Below are 18238 nucleotides of genomic sequence, written 5' to 3' on the forward strand. Positions count from 1 at the left end.
TAATCATCACCTCTTAGCAGTAGCTAATCATTACCTCTTCTACCATGGACATCTGTCAATGTAAATTAAAGACAAAAAATTCTGGATTGATAACAAAGCCAGGTGTTTTAATTTCCTTTGATCCAAAAACAACTGACAGAATTATGGACAGGCTTTTAAAAATATTAAGGGAAATTCACTTGATTTTCTAGGTATGAGGACTTATTTTGAAGGAAGTGTCTGGGACTTGTCTGTAATTGTCAATTTTCCATTCATTCATGCAATATTTGGTATATGTCTGAAGCTGGGAATAATGCAAACATAAAAATAATTCAGATAAATCTCCATTCACCAAGAACTCATAGGGAGGCACAAGGGTTTTACATAGCTAAATGCAACCAGAATCTGTTTTTCCAAACTTGTATTCATCTGTAATAAAAGAAAAATGAAGTAAAACATCTGGAACTTGAACTTATTCTTTGCTACTTTGTTGGAGGGAACTGTAAGGCACAAGCATAATGGCTTTTGGGTTGGGTCAGACTGCCCTCTGCTGGCTCAATTATTAACCAAGACCACCTCAGTTTAGGGATCATGAGATGATGGATAGGAACCTACTCCAGTGACCAGTTTACTTTCTTTAAAGAATTCTATCTAGAAGAGGTGATTACCGTGAACACATAAGTTCAGATTAAATGAGATGGGGTTGGCTAGAAATTCACAGGGGATGGGAATAAGCTGGTCAAAACTTTCTAAGGTGACTAGGCTGTCAGGTCCTAGGCCAGTGGTGCCCAATTGTCTGCACACTGAAATGATATAGGGTACTTAAAATATTACCACTACTGCTTCCAGAGATCATGATTTAATTGGTCTTGGGTGAACCTTGGGGCTTAAGATTTTTTAAAATTCGAAGATGAAAAAAGTTAGAAACTATTAATAACAATAGCATAAGCCCCAGGGTCCGGGATTTTTTTTTTTTTTTTAAATCAAAGACAAACTATTTCTTTTGTTTTGCTAAGAACCACTTGAGCAAAGTAACTGTAGGTCACAATGAAACTCACAGAATATTGGAGTTGAAAAGGAACAAGATCATCTAACTCAGATTGTAAATGGGCAAACCTTAGGCCATTTATGGCTTCCATATGTGTTCAGCCTGCATCATGTTCTAAAAAACCTGAAATCTGCCAACCTTTGAGAGCTTTCACATAAAAATCTAGATGTTTTGTTTCTTTAATAAATCCAATCTGACAACTCTGGATCTACATAAATCCAATCTGAGCAACAGGCCAGAGCTCAGCAATGGTGTAAGCCCTTAGCTGGGGTCCCTGCTCTCCATTTTGCCACTGTCTTCACCAGCCATTCTCTAGTAGGCATTTGTTTTGCTCCAACTCTTGCCTTCTACAAAACTAAATACTAGCTTTCTGCATTTCTTTTTACCCATTGCTCCCAACTCTGCAGCATAAACTCATTCCTTCTGCATGAGAGGGCTTCAACTTCTGAAGGGCAGCAATCTTGCTCTCTCCAAATGTTCTCCAGCTAAATACCCCTAGTTCCTTCAAGTACTCCCTGTGGGGTGTGGGGTGAGGACTCCTCCCCATCCTGATATCCCTTCCTCTGGATATGTACTTAGTGCTCAATATCCTCCTTAAATGTGGTACCCATGGTGAAACAGCACTTGGACTGAAGTATTCTGAGTGTGGCTGTGACACTTCTATTGATGAAATCTGAAACACCACTAATTTTTTTTATCAGTGTCATCACATTGTTGGTGTGTTGAGCCTGTGGCCAACTGAAATCCCTGTCTTTTTTAATATGAAATGGTAATGATGCCAGCTTTCTCCACCTCAAATTTGTACAACCTATTTAATTAAAAGGAGGATGTTATATATATTTTTTTAAGATTTTATTTATTCATGAGAGACAGAGAGAGAGGGAGAGGCAGAGACACAGGCAGAGGGAGAAGCAGGCTCCATGCAGGAAGCCCAATGCGGGACCCAATCCCGGGACTCCAGGATCAGGGCCTGGGATGAAGGCGGCGCTAAACCGCTGAGCCACCCGGGCTGCCCAAGGATGTTATATTTAAAATATGTTTAATTTCATCTTGATGGTGCCACTCTGGAACCATTGAGTTGTGACTATCATCTATATTATATTAGCAATGTTGGGTTGTTCTATCCTCAAATCTGATCTTTGTGATGCCTTCATCCAAATCACCAATTTAAAAAATTAAGTTGAATAAGAGCCTTGTGAAATATCCACAGAGACCAAAATTACAACAATTCATTAAACAAATTTTTTTTTAATGTATCTGAATAGATGTCCATGCACTACATATACCATCAAGGCCATACTTTAATTATCCGGGAGGCTTTTAGGAAACCCTTTCAGGAACTGATTCCCTTCCATTCATCTGACCTAGTGATGTAACAGCACTATCAAAAGAAGAACTAGGTCAGTGCCTGATGAATCCAAGTGGGTTACCAGTGATTATCTCCTTTTCTAAGTACTTATAAGACATTGTGCTACATATACACATTAAGCTTGTCAAACTCTACCCTTTCCTCATTTTGAAAATTGATACCAGAAGACACTATTTTTCACTGAAAGCTCTCTGGCTACCTCAGGGTGTGCTAGTCCTTCCCTTTGAATCTTCACCTGATGGAAGTGGAGTTGAGATCATAAAGAATTTCTACTTAGGCATAATTCAGGACTCAGGAGGTCAAGGAGACAAGAGATCATGAATGTAGAGTATCAAGAGCTTGCCAACATTAAGAAATCTGAGACAGGGACACCTGGGTTGCTCAGTGGTTAGGCACCTGCCTTCGGCTCAGGTCGTGATCCTGGGATCTGGGATCGAGCCCTGCATCGGGCCCTCTGTGAGGGAGCCTGCTTCTCCCTCTGCCTATGTCTCTGCCTCTCTCTCTCTCTGCATGTCTCTCATGAATAAATACATAAATATTAAAAAAAAAAATCTGAGACAGCCTATTAAGCAACAAAAGCAGACGTTTCTTTCTCTACATTAAACATGATTTTCAAAAAGAAAACTAAATTTATAAATATTTAGAAAAGGACTCTTTAAACATACTTAATGACACTCTTGATCCAGTGACTTTGTCAAAAACAAAGAATTTTAAATAACTTGACCAATTTGGAAACCCCTTGGTATGCCAAAGTCATCCTTTTAGAAAACTTCAAGTTCTTGTGCTCTCTGATGAGCACTTTGGGTCCTAGGAAGCTGATCTTCTGAGAATTATTTTGGGACTCTTCGGAGTTCATTCATGAGCCAAAGGGCAACACTGAGCAGAGCCAGGGAGCCCGACTGGTGAGTGGCAGCCAAAGGAGTCGGAACGTACATCAGCAAAGTGCTAATGCCTAAGCCCACCTGTTAGAAAGGAAAAGGATGCAGTAAAAAAAAAAAAAAAAGAAAAGAAAAAGAAAAGTTAGGAACCACAAATTCTAAACAGAAATGACTGAGCACGGACAACCAGACACATAACCTCCACGCAGTCCTAGCAAAACCCTAAAAAGTATTATTTTAAAATTCCCACAAGTAAACATACTCACAACAGAGGAAATTCAAACAAAATAGATAAACCTGAAATTTTCCTTAATTCTCCTTCATCCTAGCCCAGCTCCCCTCCCCAAAGATAGTTACCAGTTTCTATACACTTGTACTTTTGTATGTATGTTAGCAGATCATATGTTTGTGTTTTTAAAAATGGGATTGTTCTGTCACTTGCTTTTTTTCCATTTCATTTATGTCTTGAGATCTTATTATTTCAAACTGCTACACAGTATTACACAGTATGGGTGTACCATAGTTGTTTATTTAGGTTGTTTCCAGTTTTCTTGTTTTACTATCACAGCAATTCTGCCACAGATTACTCTGTACACAGCTCCTTGTACATTAAACTACTTCTAGGGCAGGCACTAAGAAGTTAACTTGCTGAACCAAAGGATTATATACTTAACATTTTATTTTATTTAGATTTTATTTATTTATCTGACAGAAAGAACACAAGCAGGGGGAGTGGCAGGCAGAGGGAGAAGGAGAAGCAGACTCCCTGCTAAGCAGGGAGCCCGACCTGGGGCTCCATCCCAGGACCCAGGGATCATGACCTGAGTGAAGGCAGATGCTTAACCAACTGAGCCACCCAGGTGCCCCTACATTTAACATTTTAAAAGCTATTGCCCTCTGAAAAAAACTATACCAACTCATGCTCTCACCATTTTCCTATGCCCATGCCAATACCCGCTTATCTTCTAAAAAAAATTCTCCCCCCAATCTGACAGGCACAAAATGACATGCACTGTTTTAATCTGCTTCTCTTTGTTTTTTTTTTTTTTTTTCTCTTTGATAATAAGTGAGGTTAAAGACCTTTTCCTTTCATTGTTCCTCTGGTGAGAACTGTGTATATTGATAGCCTCATTTTATTTTCTGATTATTAATTCATACTAAGATAAAATCTTAAATAAATCAAATAATAAAATTTATTTATATAAAGAGATAATCAATATTATAAATACTGAAAATATTTTCCCCTAGCCTGTCACCTTTCTTTTTTAAACTTAGTTTTGGAGACACCCTCAGACCAAAAAGAAGGGGTTTATACCTGTGTATATGCCAAAGCTAGCAGAGTGGCTGCTGCCACCCTGGTCCTTCGAGGAAGGGGAATTCTCCGGGAGAAGAAGTAGAGTGCTGTCACGGCTGTAACTGAAGTGATTCCCTGCAGGGAGGAAGGCATTTCATCAAGTGCCAGGAAGAAATGTTTCACCCTCCTGGTTTCTGCTCATCTTCACATCTCTCCTCCAGAACCAGTGAGTAACCACTAAGGTTTCTTGTCCCAAGCACAGAGAACCATCTGTGGCTCTTCCTATGATTACTCCTCAATCTTCTCCACAATCTTCTGCTTCCCACTTAAACACTCATGTTCTCCAAGGCTTGACCTGCAGCTTCTGCACCTATCACTCCATACACTCTCACTCTCTCCTCACATGGGTGCTTACCCTTACTTTTTAAAATCACTCTTTGCATCCTAATGCCTAATTTTATCTCCTCTCTAATCCTGTATTTTAAAAGCAGGGCTAAGCCCAGCACATGAGGGTTATTTTCCTGGGCTGTGAGTAGAGGATGTAGTGGTGCTGGCAGCTAGTGCTAAAAACAACCTAAAGTCTCATTTTCATTTCTCCCCACTGGCAACAGGATCTCCTCCCTGCTTCCATGATCTCAAGGAGAATCAGTGCTATGTACGACAGCACTTCCTCAGCTTTTAAGGTAACTGGACCAAGCCCCAGTGCTACCTTTGGGGATCAGAGTCCTCTGGACCTCTCTCTTTGGTCCATCTCACACCCAACACACCTCAATCTGATGGCATCCTCCATCTCCAGCCCAATACTCATTGCAAAAGTCCCATTCCTGGGTGTGTGTGTGTGTGCGTTTTCTTAGATTTATTTATTTATTTATTCATGAGAGGGAGGGGGAGAGAGAGAGAGAGAGAGAGAGAGAGAGAGAGAGAGAACAAGAGGCAGAGACACAGGCAGAGGGAGAAGCAGGCTCCATGCCGGGAGCCTGATGTGGGACTCTATCCTGGACTCCGGGATCACACACTGAACCAAAGGCAGATGCTTAACCACTAAGCCACCCAGGCGTCCCTCTTGGGTGTGTTTTAAACATGCCACAGAACAAACTTTGGGATCCTCCCCTTCATTCCTACAGCCGATCTTCTACTACTTAGAGCATCTCTGTGGTCCACCATTCTCTTCAAGTCTCACTCGCCTATGCAGCCTAGAGCCCTCTCACTATCACCTGCATTACTACAACAGCACCTTTGCTTCCTGCTGCCTTCTTGCTGCCAGTCTTTCCCTGATCCAACTTATCATGCCCAGGCTACCAGGCCAATCTTAACATGACCCACAGCAGGCCCTTAATAAATATCAGCTTAGAGAAGATGAGAAATATTTATGATGCTCTTAGCTGCCTGGGATTTTGCTTCAGCAATCACTGTCTTTGCCCTCCTCTCTACTCAGCCTCATTTCCACTAAAATGACTCTCCTATGTGTGTGTAGGACACAAGGAAGTTATCCTTTGCTACACGATTAAAGGCATATTTGAACTTCAAGAAGATGGCAGTTCCTGAAAGCCAGAATATGGCTGGAACGGGTGTGGGTAATTAGGACAAAACATCCCATCAGAGAACTGGTGCTAAATTTCTTTTAAAAAGAAAAGGAAATCTAGTGCCCACTCTACTCTACCCTCTCTAGTACTGCCATCAGTGCTTCAGACACCCCAAAGCCTGTGAGAGACTCCCTGGGCTCAGCAACCAGTAACCAACAGCCAGACTTACCAGAATCCGGTGATCAAACTGCACCATGGTGGGATTCTCAAAAACATTCCTCAGGATGGGGGAGAAGGTAAAAAGATCCTCTGGGATCCAAGATTCTCCCATCTTCGGGAAAGAGTTGTAAACAAGTCCAGCATCCAGCCCTGCCACAAAAGCCCCTATATTCCAAGGTAAATGGCATTTATTAAAGTGAAATGAAGAGATCAAATACTAGTTCTGACATAGAAAAAGTCTAATATCCCAGAGTTAGACAAATGGAATAGTCAGAGTTAGACAAATGTAATAGTCTACAGAAGGGGTTCTCAAACAGAGAATATACATCATCATCACCATGGGAACAACTGCATCCTCACCTTCTCCCACCCCAAGATCCTGGCACATCTCTCGTAAAGGAGTGAACTAGAAGCTCTAGAACAAGGCATATTGGATGGAAACACTGCCTTAAGTGACTTTGATACCCTCCCTATCCCACAATGAACTCGATCTATCCTGGAAATGCTCTTCCCCCCGATACCTGCATAATTTACTCCTTCATTTCCTCAGGTCTCCACTCAAGGTCACCTTATCAAAGAGATCTCCCCAATGATCCTATGTAAGACAGCACTTCCTCAAACTCACCTCTATCCCCTTATCCTGCTTTATTTTTTCACAGTACTGAACACCATCTGCCATATGTTTTCATTGTTTATTATCTGTCTTCCCCAAGTGCTCAAAAAAATGTTTGTTGAGTGAACACAAAAGTGAAAAAATTTATAAACTAAATCCTGGATAAACACATATCCACGAATTAATGGATGACTAATTCATTATTTATGATCAAAGATGACTCAGAGATATTTAGATCACATTCCTTGTTTTTATAAATAGCATTTATAAAGTCAAAATTCATGTTCTTCCACCAAAAAAGAGAGGATGTGAATCACTGGTTTGATGGTTTTCTTTAGAGCAGTGCTACTCAACAGAAATTTGTGATGGAAATATTCTATATCTGACAGCCAATGCCATAGCTGTTAGCAACATGTGTCTATTGAGCACTTGTTCAATAGACACTAAGGAATGACTAAGGAATGAAATTTTAAATTTTACTTAGTTTTAATTAATTTAATAGTCACATGAGGCTAGGATTAATGTATTGGACAGTGATAGGGTAGAGGTGTGGTTTAAAGAATGAAAAAGTCTCTGCTCCATCTTTGAGAAAAGGATTTTTCTCTGATCCACTTTGATATAATGTAATAACAGTACAATAATGGTTACAGAATAACAGCAAACAGGCAATGGTTACAGAATAGTAACAGCTAACACTGGCATCTAGCCTTTGCTACATGCCAGGTACCATTCTAAGCACTTCACATGTATCACTCATACTTTTACCATCATCCCCATTTTACAAATGAAGTCATTGAGGCCCAGAGAGGTTATATAGCTTGCCCAAGGTCAGAGAGTTCTTAGATGGTAAAACCAGGATTGGACCTAGGCAGTCTGGATCCAGATAAATCCTCAATGTTTTTGTTCAACTGACTGGAAAGCAGGGTTTTTGGAAGTGAAGAAGGACTAGAAAACAGAGGGTGAAGATAGTATGAGAGGCAGGTGTGAAAGAGAAATATGAAGGTGAAGGAGAAAAGGACAAAGCATTTAGCAAGAGCCCCCTCCCCACCCCTAAACCCCCCACCTCCCATGAGGGTGGGACAAAAATAGAGCATGCTGGATGAGAAGAGTCCTACCTGAGAGAGCAGTAAGAAACACCAAGCCTGCTGTTCCATGAGCGCATCGTCTCAACCACAGGAGCTGACGAGTTTCAGGCAACTAAAGAAAAGAAAACCATTCAGATTTTCTGTACTGTAGAAACTAAGGAAAAAAAAAAAAAAAAAAAGAAGAAACTAAGGGAGGCAGCCAAGATCTCAAAGGCCAAAGCCAGTGACAATCTCAGGTCCGATCTTCTCTGACCCCTAAATAGGTTAAACACTCCCAGCAGATATTCTGTTCTAACATGCATCATATTTTACTACATTTATACATGTACTATTTGTCTTCCCTGCTATCCCACAAGTTTTGTGAAGGGAGGAACTGCCATCTGCCTTTCATGGTGAAGTAATCCTAGCCCAGTGCTTTGTATGTAACTACTCAATACATATCTGTCCAATAATGATTTGCATTGTTCAAGGGAAAAATGCTTCACCATGGTTGAAATGATGTGGTTTAAGATATAGGACTAGATTTTCATGTTGTTTGTGATATTTCGTGTTTGGCAAATATAGTCAGAACCAAAACTGTGTAAAATCCCTAAACTAGGGGATGCCTGGGGGGGGGGGGGGGGGGGGGGATGGTCTATTAAGCATCCAACTCTTGGTTTCAGCCCAGGTCCTGATCTCAGGATCATGAGATCCAGCATGAGCAGGGAGGCTGCTTGAGACTCACTCTCTCCCTCTGCCCCTCCCCACTGTGTGTGTGCCTGCACCACTTGCTCTCTCTCTCACTCTCTCTCAAATAAGTAAATCTTTAAAAAAAAATCCCTAAAGTAGAGATTCTTGCATTTATAGTTTTGGTAAAATCAAAATTTGGTTTTTACTATAGCAATTTCTGATACTAATCAGTGAATCAACAAACATGTACTAAGAATTTTATAAACAGATTACCATAAGGATACAAAGGAGTTAAGTCAGAGTGCTGCCCTTAAATGGTCTATAGTATATGAAGAGTGAGGCATCATTACTGAGATATCAGTTTATTAGTGCTGTCCAACAGAACTGTCTGTAATGATGTAAATGTTCTATTATCTGCACTGGCCAATGTGTGGCTAATGGGGACCTAAAATGAGGCCACAGCACACGAAATTTAAATAAAATAAAAAGTTACTTTTATTTAAACTTTAATAATCACTTTTTAAAAGCAAACTTAATTTTATTTAAACCTAATTAAAATTTAAATAGCCACATGTAGATATTGTGTTGGACAGCATAGTATTATATGTTTGACTATCATCTCAAATCCTTCCTGTAATTAATGGGATATAAATAAATAAAAGGAGGAAAACAGGAAATGGTACCTTTCAGAGTACTATTTCCAACAGAGAGTGCTTAGGAGTGTGTGGCTATATGTGTAGGTATGTGAGTGAATGCATCGATATGTAGGTGGACAGGGGTGCCAGATGACAAGAATAAAAAGAAAGAGTGGGTTTTCAGCAAGTACAGTTATACATGTACCCAATTCATTTGAGAAGTTTGGCTTTGTGAAGAGAACAAAAATTATTCTGATGTAGATGATCTACTATACCAATGTTTCAACCCCATCTGGCTTCCCTGTGGGGATGACTGCCAAGTCCACAATGCTTTTCCTTATTGGTTCCAAGTACCTACTGGATAATTCTACTTAAAAGTCCTACTGTCATCTCAAACTTCTTTCCATCAACAGGTTATCCAGATCAACCATGACTTCCAAACCTAAAATAACACTCATCTTTAGGAAAACCATTATTTTCCTTTAATTGACATGCAGGAAAATACTTTTAGGCAAGATCATTACGATCACAAGATCAGACCTGTCAGACCTGATGAATGGTAGTAGGTCCCCATCTAAAGAACAAACAACCCCCATGGCTCTTTTATACCATCAAAGGTCCAGAAACAGCTCTCATTCTGGTCTTCCTCACCTGGCCAGCCACCATCCCCCTGAGGGTCAGAAGTGGCTGGGATAGCTCTTGTTACAACCCCTTCCCACCTTTTCTACAATTTGTGTTTTCACTTTTCCCAAAAGGCAACACTGACAGAATATTTGGCTCCCGTACTAATTTGCCTTTGAATGAGTTGCTCCAGCTCAAAAGAATAATGGCACATTTTACTTTGCAGTTCCAAAGCTTTCCAGAGTCTCAAAGGTCAATGTTTGTCATCTTCAGCTATATCTAATTTCTGGTAAATTGGTAGATGTTACTAAGGGAATACGTGCATTTTGATTTATAACTTCCCGTTAGAATCAGAATTTCTGTTCCTCTGACCCTGTCAGCATCTGTGCAGATACACTAACAATACAGACTAACTTTTACCTTGTGCTGAGAGAGCAGCAGTGAGAGTGCAGTCCACAAGCTGGCACAATAGAGAACAAGGGCTGACCCCAGGTGGGCGGCGAGGCGGTACTGACTGACCCGGGGGATGTCATGGGAGTCTGGTTTTTCTTCTAATCCACTTTTCACCATATACCATCCCAACAGACCCTGGGAGCAAAAACAGAAGAGGCAAAAAAAAGGGCTGCATCTGTCCATTCAACTTCACTATGTGAGAAAGTGAGTTGTCAGTTATCAAGAGTACATCAGGAGTACCCCCTGCCTGCCCTCTCCTTTTCCATACCTTCCCATATCCCAGTATCCCAGGAGTCACACCCTACCCACATTTTCACAGATAACACAATAAATGCTTAACCACTGCTTAGATTACCATTTTATTGAAGTATATGCCAAATGTAGAAAAGTACACAGAAACTTAAAAATACTTGATATAATTTAACATTATGTAAGCCAGTGAAATTAATAATAAAAGGGAAGTTTTTTCTATAAAAACTAGATTGAGGGGTGCTGGGCAGCTCAGCTGGTAAGAATCTGCCTTCAGCTCAGGTCATGATCCCAGGGTCCAGGGATCAAGCCCCACATTGGGAATCCCTGCTCAGTGGGGAGTCTACTTCTCCTTCTCCCTCTGCTGCTCTCCCTGCTTGTGCTCTTTCTGTCAATAAATAAAATCTCAAAACAAAAACAAAAACAAAAACAAAAACAAAAACACCCAACTAGATTGAATGTTTTAGAAGCACTTTGATAAAGATAACTGCTCATGTTAGTACAAATAGATAATTATAAAAGTTTTCAGTGGAGGGGAATCATAAAAATTTGTAAGGCTTTGCTGGCAGATTGCTTTGCAAATGTCTAAGTTTCTACCCTCTTTAAGGAAAATGAAATGAAATGATAGTTTATAGGGATGCAAGAGATCTGAAGTTAAACTCCAATCAGAGAACTCAAAGAACAGGCCTTAGCTCTTCATTAAAAAAAAAAAAAAAAAAAAAGAAGTAATGAAAGTACAAGTTTAAGCTTAAAAGTTCAAGGTATGTATTATTCTGATTCCTTGCTTTAATTTTTTTAATTAACCAAACAACTGTCAGTTTTACTTCTATCAGGTAAGATACAGCTCTTTCATCCCCACCCTCCCAAGTCAATAGAAGCACGTCCCACCTCTTCTACATACATCTCCTCAGGAAATCTTTTGGGGCGTGTCTTGCCCCTTTAGTGATTACCCCGGATGTTCTAATTATTATCTTGATTTAATCTGCAAAGGACACTGGAAGACAAAGGAGTATACAGCGTGATTTACCAGCCCCACTTTCTTCTTTCCATAATCCTATTTGCCATCTTCAAGTTGCTACTTCCCTGGGAGTCTGTCTGTAGTGGTTTTTTTTTTTCCATTCCAAAATAAACTTTCACTTTGTTTCACCAACCCTCCCCTAGTTATTATTAGATATTTATTAATGTTTCTATTACCTCTCTTTTGTCTCTTCCATTTCCCCCTTTAATTCCTTCTAATTGCTTCTTATTCTTACTACTTCTGAGTTTAATTAACCAATTAGCATCTTCCTGATCAAATTCTGACGTTTCTTTGATGGTCAAGACTCTCTCTGAGAGCCTATAATCATGACCCAAATACTCGCATGTACCTTCTCTCGTATTCCTTTTCTTGACTCTCAGTCTCACACGAACCCTTCAATTTGAGACTCCTCAAATTTGCTTCTTTAACCATTCTAGAACAGGGATCCCATTCCTCATCTAGCAGACAAGTCAGAAAAGGGGAGGAAACAAGAACCCAGGAAGAGAGCCACGAGAGCAAAGAAACTCTTGTGACACAAAAATATATTTACTGGGGATCCCTGGGTGGCTCAGCGGTTTAGCGCCTGCCTTTGGCCCAGGGCGCGATCCTGGAGTCCCGGGATCGAGTCCCGCGTCGGGCTCCCAGCATGGAGCCTGCTTCTCCCTCTGCCTGTGTCTCTGCCTTTCTCTCTCTCTATGTCTATCATGAATAAATGAAAAAAAATTAAAAATATATATATATTTACTGAGGACTTACTAATTCCAGGCACTAAAGTACTTTATATGCATGATCTATCTCATCTAATAGTCACACAACCTAACCAGTAGGCCTATTTTTTTTTTTTTTTTCCAGTAGGCCTATTATTATCCCTATTGAAAGGTAAGGAAAGCATACTGTATATAAGGTAGTCAACTTGCCCTACTAAGTGGCAGGGTTGGGCCAGGCCTGTAACAAGCTGGCACTAAAATTCACTCTCTTTCCCATTTTGTTATACAGATCCAGATTCCTTCCTTAAAAACAATCCCAACTAGGAAGCTCTTGAAAGCATCTCTGGTTTCCCAAACTTGAATAAATCTTACCTGGAAGCAGACTAACCCACAAAGGGCAAGAACACGTCCTTTCATGCCACGACTGAGCCAGCCCTTTCTCCAAAAGTAGACAGCAGGCAGGATATATGCGAGACCCACGAGGCGACCCCACATTCGGTGTGAGTACTCCATGTACCAGATGAACTTGAATTCAGCTAATGTCATATCATGATTTAAGCTGGGTGAAAAAGGAAGTCAAAAAACAAAGGAAACATTCAACCGATTTTTATTTCCAGACAGAATATAGAAGCATTCTCAGTTCTTGAAGCTTGAAATGAAAGATCTGCCTTCTTCCTCATCAGTGACATCAGGATCACTTTGGAATTGGACGTTTAGAGTAGGGAGCTCACTAAACATAATTGAAGCAAGCATCAAGAAATACTGGAATCTAATCATTCTGAAATGCTTAAATAAGCAAGATTGGAAGGGCCTAGTAGGATGTTTACCTGATTTTTCTATTATACTTACCTTTTTTTTTTTTTTAAGATTTTATTTATTTGAGAGAGTAAGAGAGAAACATCAGTGGGGGTGTGAGGGGGAAGGCAGAGGGAGAGGGAGCAGCAGATTCCCCTGCAGAGCAGGGAGCCCAATATGGGGCTCAATCCCGGGACTCTAGGCAGGATCATGACCTGAGCTGAAGGCAGACACTTCATTGACTAAGCCACCCAGGCACCCCATACTTACATTTTAAATTCCGGAAATTGTTGATATTTTTGGAATTCTGTTTCCCATTCCTCTTGACTTGTAGGTGGCTTCATCTCCTTTATTAAATGCCAGTCTACCATTGAGAGGCCAGACTCTGTCAACCTTAAGATAGGAAAGATGCGTGTGTGTGCGCGTGCGCAGACACATACACACAGTGCTGGATCTTTCATAAATGTTTATAGAAACAAATGGATGTGAACTCAACCCCTCTAAAGGTAAACACATCATTTCATGGTATCCTTTTTTGACACCTTGCTTTCTTCTTACTGCTTAAAATTTCTCCAGAAACAGCTGCCATCACGTACAAATTTCTTTATTGTTCTCTAGATCCTTTCATTGAACTCTTTGCTTCTTTCTTTCACTAGCATTCCTCAACAGGTAAAATCTACCCTTACAGCAAAGAAACGTGCCCTAAATGAATAAGCAACATTATTTACACAAGGAAAAGAAATTTGTTACAGATATAAAATAGTTTAGATTCTTCAGCGAAGTTAAGCTAATAAAACTTACATTTGTTGCAGTTTCTCACAGCAGCCTATATAACATATGGTATTTTGAAATAAGAGCACAAGGAATATGGGGGGAATTTGAGGAACAGATACTGTATTAACACCAGACAGTATTTTCGCCAAAAGGAGTGAGGGTTCCTACAATCAAAGGCTGATGGTACCTCAGAGGCAGGAAATATATAAAATGAACCTGGAACATTTTATCCAACAAGTAAAGAATTAAAGGTTACTAGGATCCTATCAAAATGACCCTGGAGCCGGTTTGAAGAGGCTCCCATTGACTAAAGATAGAACAATCTGAGCAAATCATCAGTGCAATGGACTGAAACATCACATACAGTTAAACCTGTTCATAATACTTAAAAACCCAAACTCCCTACTGATCACCTTTGGAGGACGTTTGGGAACCAATTTATGATTTTCAAAGTTGGTAAAGAAAGAGAAAGATTCAAGTATTTATCCTGCTTTTCTTCTACAAACTGTATCTTAGGATAATTAAATTGTTGATGAGGGCCAGTTTCTCTTTAGCTTTGAACTAATAAAATATTATGGTTTTGCAACTCTAATGAAATCATGGACCTAAGCAATGATCACCAATGGCTACTGGCATCTCTAATGGACACCAGATATTTATGAATGTTGTAATCACCTGTGAAGTATTTGGCCCCCTGTTACCAACCTGAGTCTGATTAAGCGACAACCAGTTTACAGGAAATACCAGGGATAATGGGACATGTTAGACACCACCACAAGTATGCAGTTAGCAAAATCCAGACTGGTAAACTCCACAGGACAAATCAGTTGGGTTTCCTAAATAGCAAAAAAAAACCTACAAAAAAATGGGGGTAGGAGGGAGAAAAATCTAAATCTATGAAGTTTCTTTACAGATTTAAAGAGATCTAAGAGGCATACAAGTCAATTGTGATATACTTGTGTGGATTTAATTCAAACAAACAAACTGTACAAACATTTTTGAGACAAACTTGCTATTTGTAGAGGGAAAATCACGCATAGCAAACAGGACCTAAAAAAGGCTTTATGAAGGGCTCCCAATAATAAAACTTTAAATTTTTGTATGGCAGGCAAGCCACCAGACGTGTCCTTCTTTAAGCCTCAATTTTTACATATATAAAATGAGGGAGCTAGACTAGATAATTCCTAAGGTCCCTTCCCCCCTGGTCATCCTGTGCTTCTACTGATGACCTGAAGCACTGATGCGCTACGGATGAATTACTCACCTAGTCACTCCACCAAGAATAACTGCTCCAGCCACTGTTCCACTGCAGACCAGGAGCCATCGGCCCACCACCCGCTCAGCAGCTTTTGAGGGAAGGGGCACTGTACCCCTTCCAGACTGCAAAGCTACTTCAGAGATGGTGCTGTACTGCCCTGGCCTCAAGGGGCGCCTGATCCCACAGCTGCAACCACACTAAGGATCAAGACAGACAAATTATAACTGGAGCCGCATGGAAAGGCCTCAGTCCACTGCTCTCACACACAATCCCACTGTGCCTAGAGTGGAGTACCCCGTACGGCCACATCTCCACTGCTTCTGCCCTAGTAGACCATCATCTCCCATCGGGATTACTGCATCCACCCCACAACTGGTTTTCCTGTCTCTAGTTTTGCCTCACTCCAATCCATCCCCACGCTACATGAACCTTCTAGTCTCTGCATACTTCCCCCAGACTTAACTCTACACCTAGATATGGATTATTTTCTTTCTCTCTGACTGGGATGCTCCTTGCCCCTGATTGAGAATTTCTACTATAGATCTGTTTAGATGTCACCTCCTCTGGGAAATATTTCTAGACTCTCCCGGGTCTGCAACAGGTCACTCCCACAGCACACCGTACCTTCCCCATGTCAGCCCTTCACACATTACAACGTACTTCAGGTTCATCTGTCTCCATCCCTCACAAAGCTATGAGTTGTGGGACAGCAGTGTCTGGTCAGTCTGGCTCTTTCTCTCTGGGCACTTTCGTTCCTAACACAGTTCGCTTACATAACAACACCTTAATAGAGATTTGACAAATGAATTAACTGTGCCTTCCTCCAGGGCAGGAGCCTTTTGGTATTTATCTTTTCCTTCCCAGTTCCTAACACACAATAACCACTCAGTAATTATTTGCTGAGCGAATACAAGTTCTCTTCTGGCTCTGTCCCTGAGTCTAAAGATTCGTGCTTTGTTTCCTAACTTTAAACAACTTAAGCCTCAATTTCCTTCTCTGTAGAATCAGGTTATGGTGCCTTACCCGACTACCTGCAGGCTTTTAGCAAAAATCAAATACGTAGGTAAAAATGACTGAACTTTTATCATGTGCCAGACGCTTGCTGTATATGAGATTATTTAATCCTCAACACAACTTCTGAAGTAGGTACTGCTATTCCCATTTTACAGATGAAGACTAAGGTACAGAAAGGTTTCTTAACTTGGCCAATATCACGCAGCCAGTATACGGCAGGTTCGGATCCTACCTCAGAGGCTCTGGGCACAAAGAAATCCGTCGTGAATTCTAAGGAACTACTGCAATGTGATGTGGGGTTATCTATTATTTTTCTCCTGACTCTTTCGCCCCATGTCCTATTCCGCGACTAAGTCCACTGCGGTGCAGTACCTGTGCTCTAGGCGCCGCCCTAGGAACCAGGAGCCGGAGACACGGGCTCCCCACGAAGGCTTTCAGGGGCGGAAAGAGCAACCGCTGCATCCTGAAGACGGCGCAGAAATAAGCCACCTCCACCGCCCAGCTCTCGGCGGGCTCCCTCCTCCACCACCGAACGGAGAAGCACTTCCGGGTTATGCCGCACGGGCCCCTCCTCCTCAGAGGGCAAGGGCAAGTAGTGACTGCGCCTGCGCCAGCGACTCAGCTTCCGCGGGGGCTGCTGGGTCCGGGTGTCGGGGACGCGCAGGGGTGCGCGCAGCCGTGAGGCCGCGCTTCTTTGCTCGCGCGCGCCGGACCCCGGCATCCTCGTAGAAACCGAAGACGCACGAGGAAGGAACGCGTGGAGCATGAAGAGGCAGGGGGCCCCCTCGGAGCGGAAACGGGCGCGTATACCGTCCGGGAAGGCCGGTGCGGAAGGGGGCGGGAGGGGGCGGGAGGGGGCGGGAGGGGGCGGTCGGCCGATTTGGCCGTCGGGGGCGGGCCTGCGGGGGTTCTGGCAAGCGGGGTCGTGGCGATTGATTCTGTGGGAGTGCTCGGCCCAGCCCCTCACGCCCCGCCCCCCGCGCGCGGGCCCGTTCTGCCTTCCTGACTAAGCGTGTGGAAGCTGAGGGCCTGAGGAGGAGCTTGTAGCGAGAGTGACGCGACGTGTGGGTTCGAATCCCGGCGCCACCGCGTCTAGTGTGCGACGGTGTTCAAGTTGGTTAACTTCTCCCGGCCTTACGTCCGCATCGCCACGCGAGGCCGCCAGTCCCCGCCCCGTGGCATCTCTGGAGCAGTTAGATGCCGAGCGCTGAGCACTGTGCCGTCCCCCGGCGACCGCTTGGGAACCTGTAGCTGCTGCGCCGGGGGTGAGGGCTGTCCCCAAGCTGCACAGCTGCCCCAAGTCCCGAGAGCTTGCTGCTTGCTGTGCCAGGCGGGACGGCGTGGCGGGTGCTACATCCCCCCCACCCCCACCCCCACCCCCACCCCCACCCCCACCCCCACCCCCCTCCACCGCCCCGAGAACTCCTGAGTCCTCCAGACCAGTGGTTCTCAAGCTTTTTGGTCTCAGGGCCCCTCCCCTTTCCTATCGAGAACCTCAGCTACCGTTTGTTTATATCGGCTTTATCTATCGGTGTTGACCGTATTCGAAGTTAAAACAGAAATTTAAAAATACTTATTAGCTAGAAACCCATTACGTATTAACACAACTAACGTGTGTGTGTGTGTGTGTGTGTGAAAAATAACTATCTTCCTAAACAAATAGAATGCCAGCTTTTTATAGTTTTGCAAATCCCTTTAAGATCTGGATTAATAGAATTGTTATACCTGCTTCTGCATTCGATCTGATGTGTCAGGTAGCCTCTTGAAAATTCCACTCCACCCGTGAGAGAAGGAGAGTGAACAAGGCAAATGAAGCCTTAGTATTATTATGAAAATACTTCTCACTGCACAGACCCTGGAAAGGTCTTAAAGGCCCCGGGAGCTAACGGAACTACCACACTGAGAACTGCTCCGAACAAATGTCTGATTCCTACAAATAACCTGGCTTCCCGGACAACTGTCTTGCTCTGCCTTCTGTGATAGCCTTGTGTGCTCTGTGTGTGCACCGCCCCCCTCTCCTGGTGCTTTCTCCCGTGA

General features: G+C 42.4%; 2 protein-coding genes across 8 annotated transcripts in view; one reads left to right on the forward strand and one right to left on the reverse strand.

Moving 5' to 3' along the window:
• Positions 1-82: 82 nt before the first annotated feature.
• Positions 83-18181, reverse strand: COX15 (cytochrome c oxidase assembly homolog COX15). Of its 4 annotated transcripts, XR_005380495.1 has the most exons (10): positions 16574-16760; positions 15194-15384; positions 13426-13548; positions 12733-12919; positions 10354-10521; positions 8039-8120; positions 6321-6475; positions 4590-4703; positions 3062-3358; positions 83-408 (listed from the first exon to the last, which is right to left on the reverse strand). XR_005380495.1 is itself a non-coding variant. In XM_038578498.1 (9 exons), the coding sequence occupies exons 1-9, from the start codon at positions 16661-16663 to the stop codon at positions 3227-3229; spliced, it is 1242 nt and encodes a 413-aa protein (XP_038434426.1). In that variant the 5' UTR covers positions 16664-16760; the 3' UTR covers positions 83-3226. The 4 variants fall into 4 exon arrangements, 3 of the variants coding, with proteins under 3 accessions (XP_038434426.1, XP_038434428.1, XP_038434427.1); XM_038578498.1 differs by having other exon boundaries at positions 83-3358; XM_038578500.1 differs by lacking the exons at positions 15194-15384; positions 16574-16760 and adding an exon at positions 17927-18181 and having other exon boundaries at positions 83-3358.
• Positions 16807-18238, forward strand: part of CUTC (cutC copper transporter) — a 38450-nt gene continuing 37018 nt past the window's right edge. For 2 of the 4 annotated variants that reach the window (XM_038578502.1, XM_038578503.1), the window contains exon 1: positions 16807-17026. In XM_038578502.1, the coding sequence (XP_038434430.1) occupies positions 16966-17026 (61 nt within the window). In that variant the 5' untranslated portion in view covers positions 16807-16965. Of the gene's footprint in view, positions 17027-17126; positions 17467-18238 lie in introns of those variants that run through there. The other 2 variants (XM_038578501.1, XM_038578504.1) reach the window with 2 other exon arrangements.

The sequence above is a fragment of the Canis lupus genome, chromosome 28, assembly GCF_011100685.1.
Source record: "Canis lupus familiaris isolate Mischka breed German Shepherd chromosome 28, alternate assembly UU_Cfam_GSD_1.0, whole genome shotgun sequence".
Taxonomy (NCBI): domain Eukaryota; kingdom Metazoa; phylum Chordata; class Mammalia; order Carnivora; family Canidae; genus Canis; species Canis lupus.

Bases quoted from the DNA above. Each gene is read 5' to 3' on its own strand.
- COX15 (XM_038578498.1), bottom strand. From the start codon at position 16,663: ATGCAGCGGTTGCTCTTTCCGCCCCTGAAAGCCTTCGTGGGGAGCCCG. The intron at 13,549-15,193 runs GTGAGTAATTCA...TCCTATCTTAAG, and splicing joins ATTCTTGGTGGAGTGACTAG to GTTGACAGAGTCTGGCCTCT. The intron at 3,359-4,589 runs GTATAAACCCCT...CCTTTCTAACAG, and splicing joins TAGCTTTGGCATATACACAG to GTGGGCTTAGGCATTAGCAC.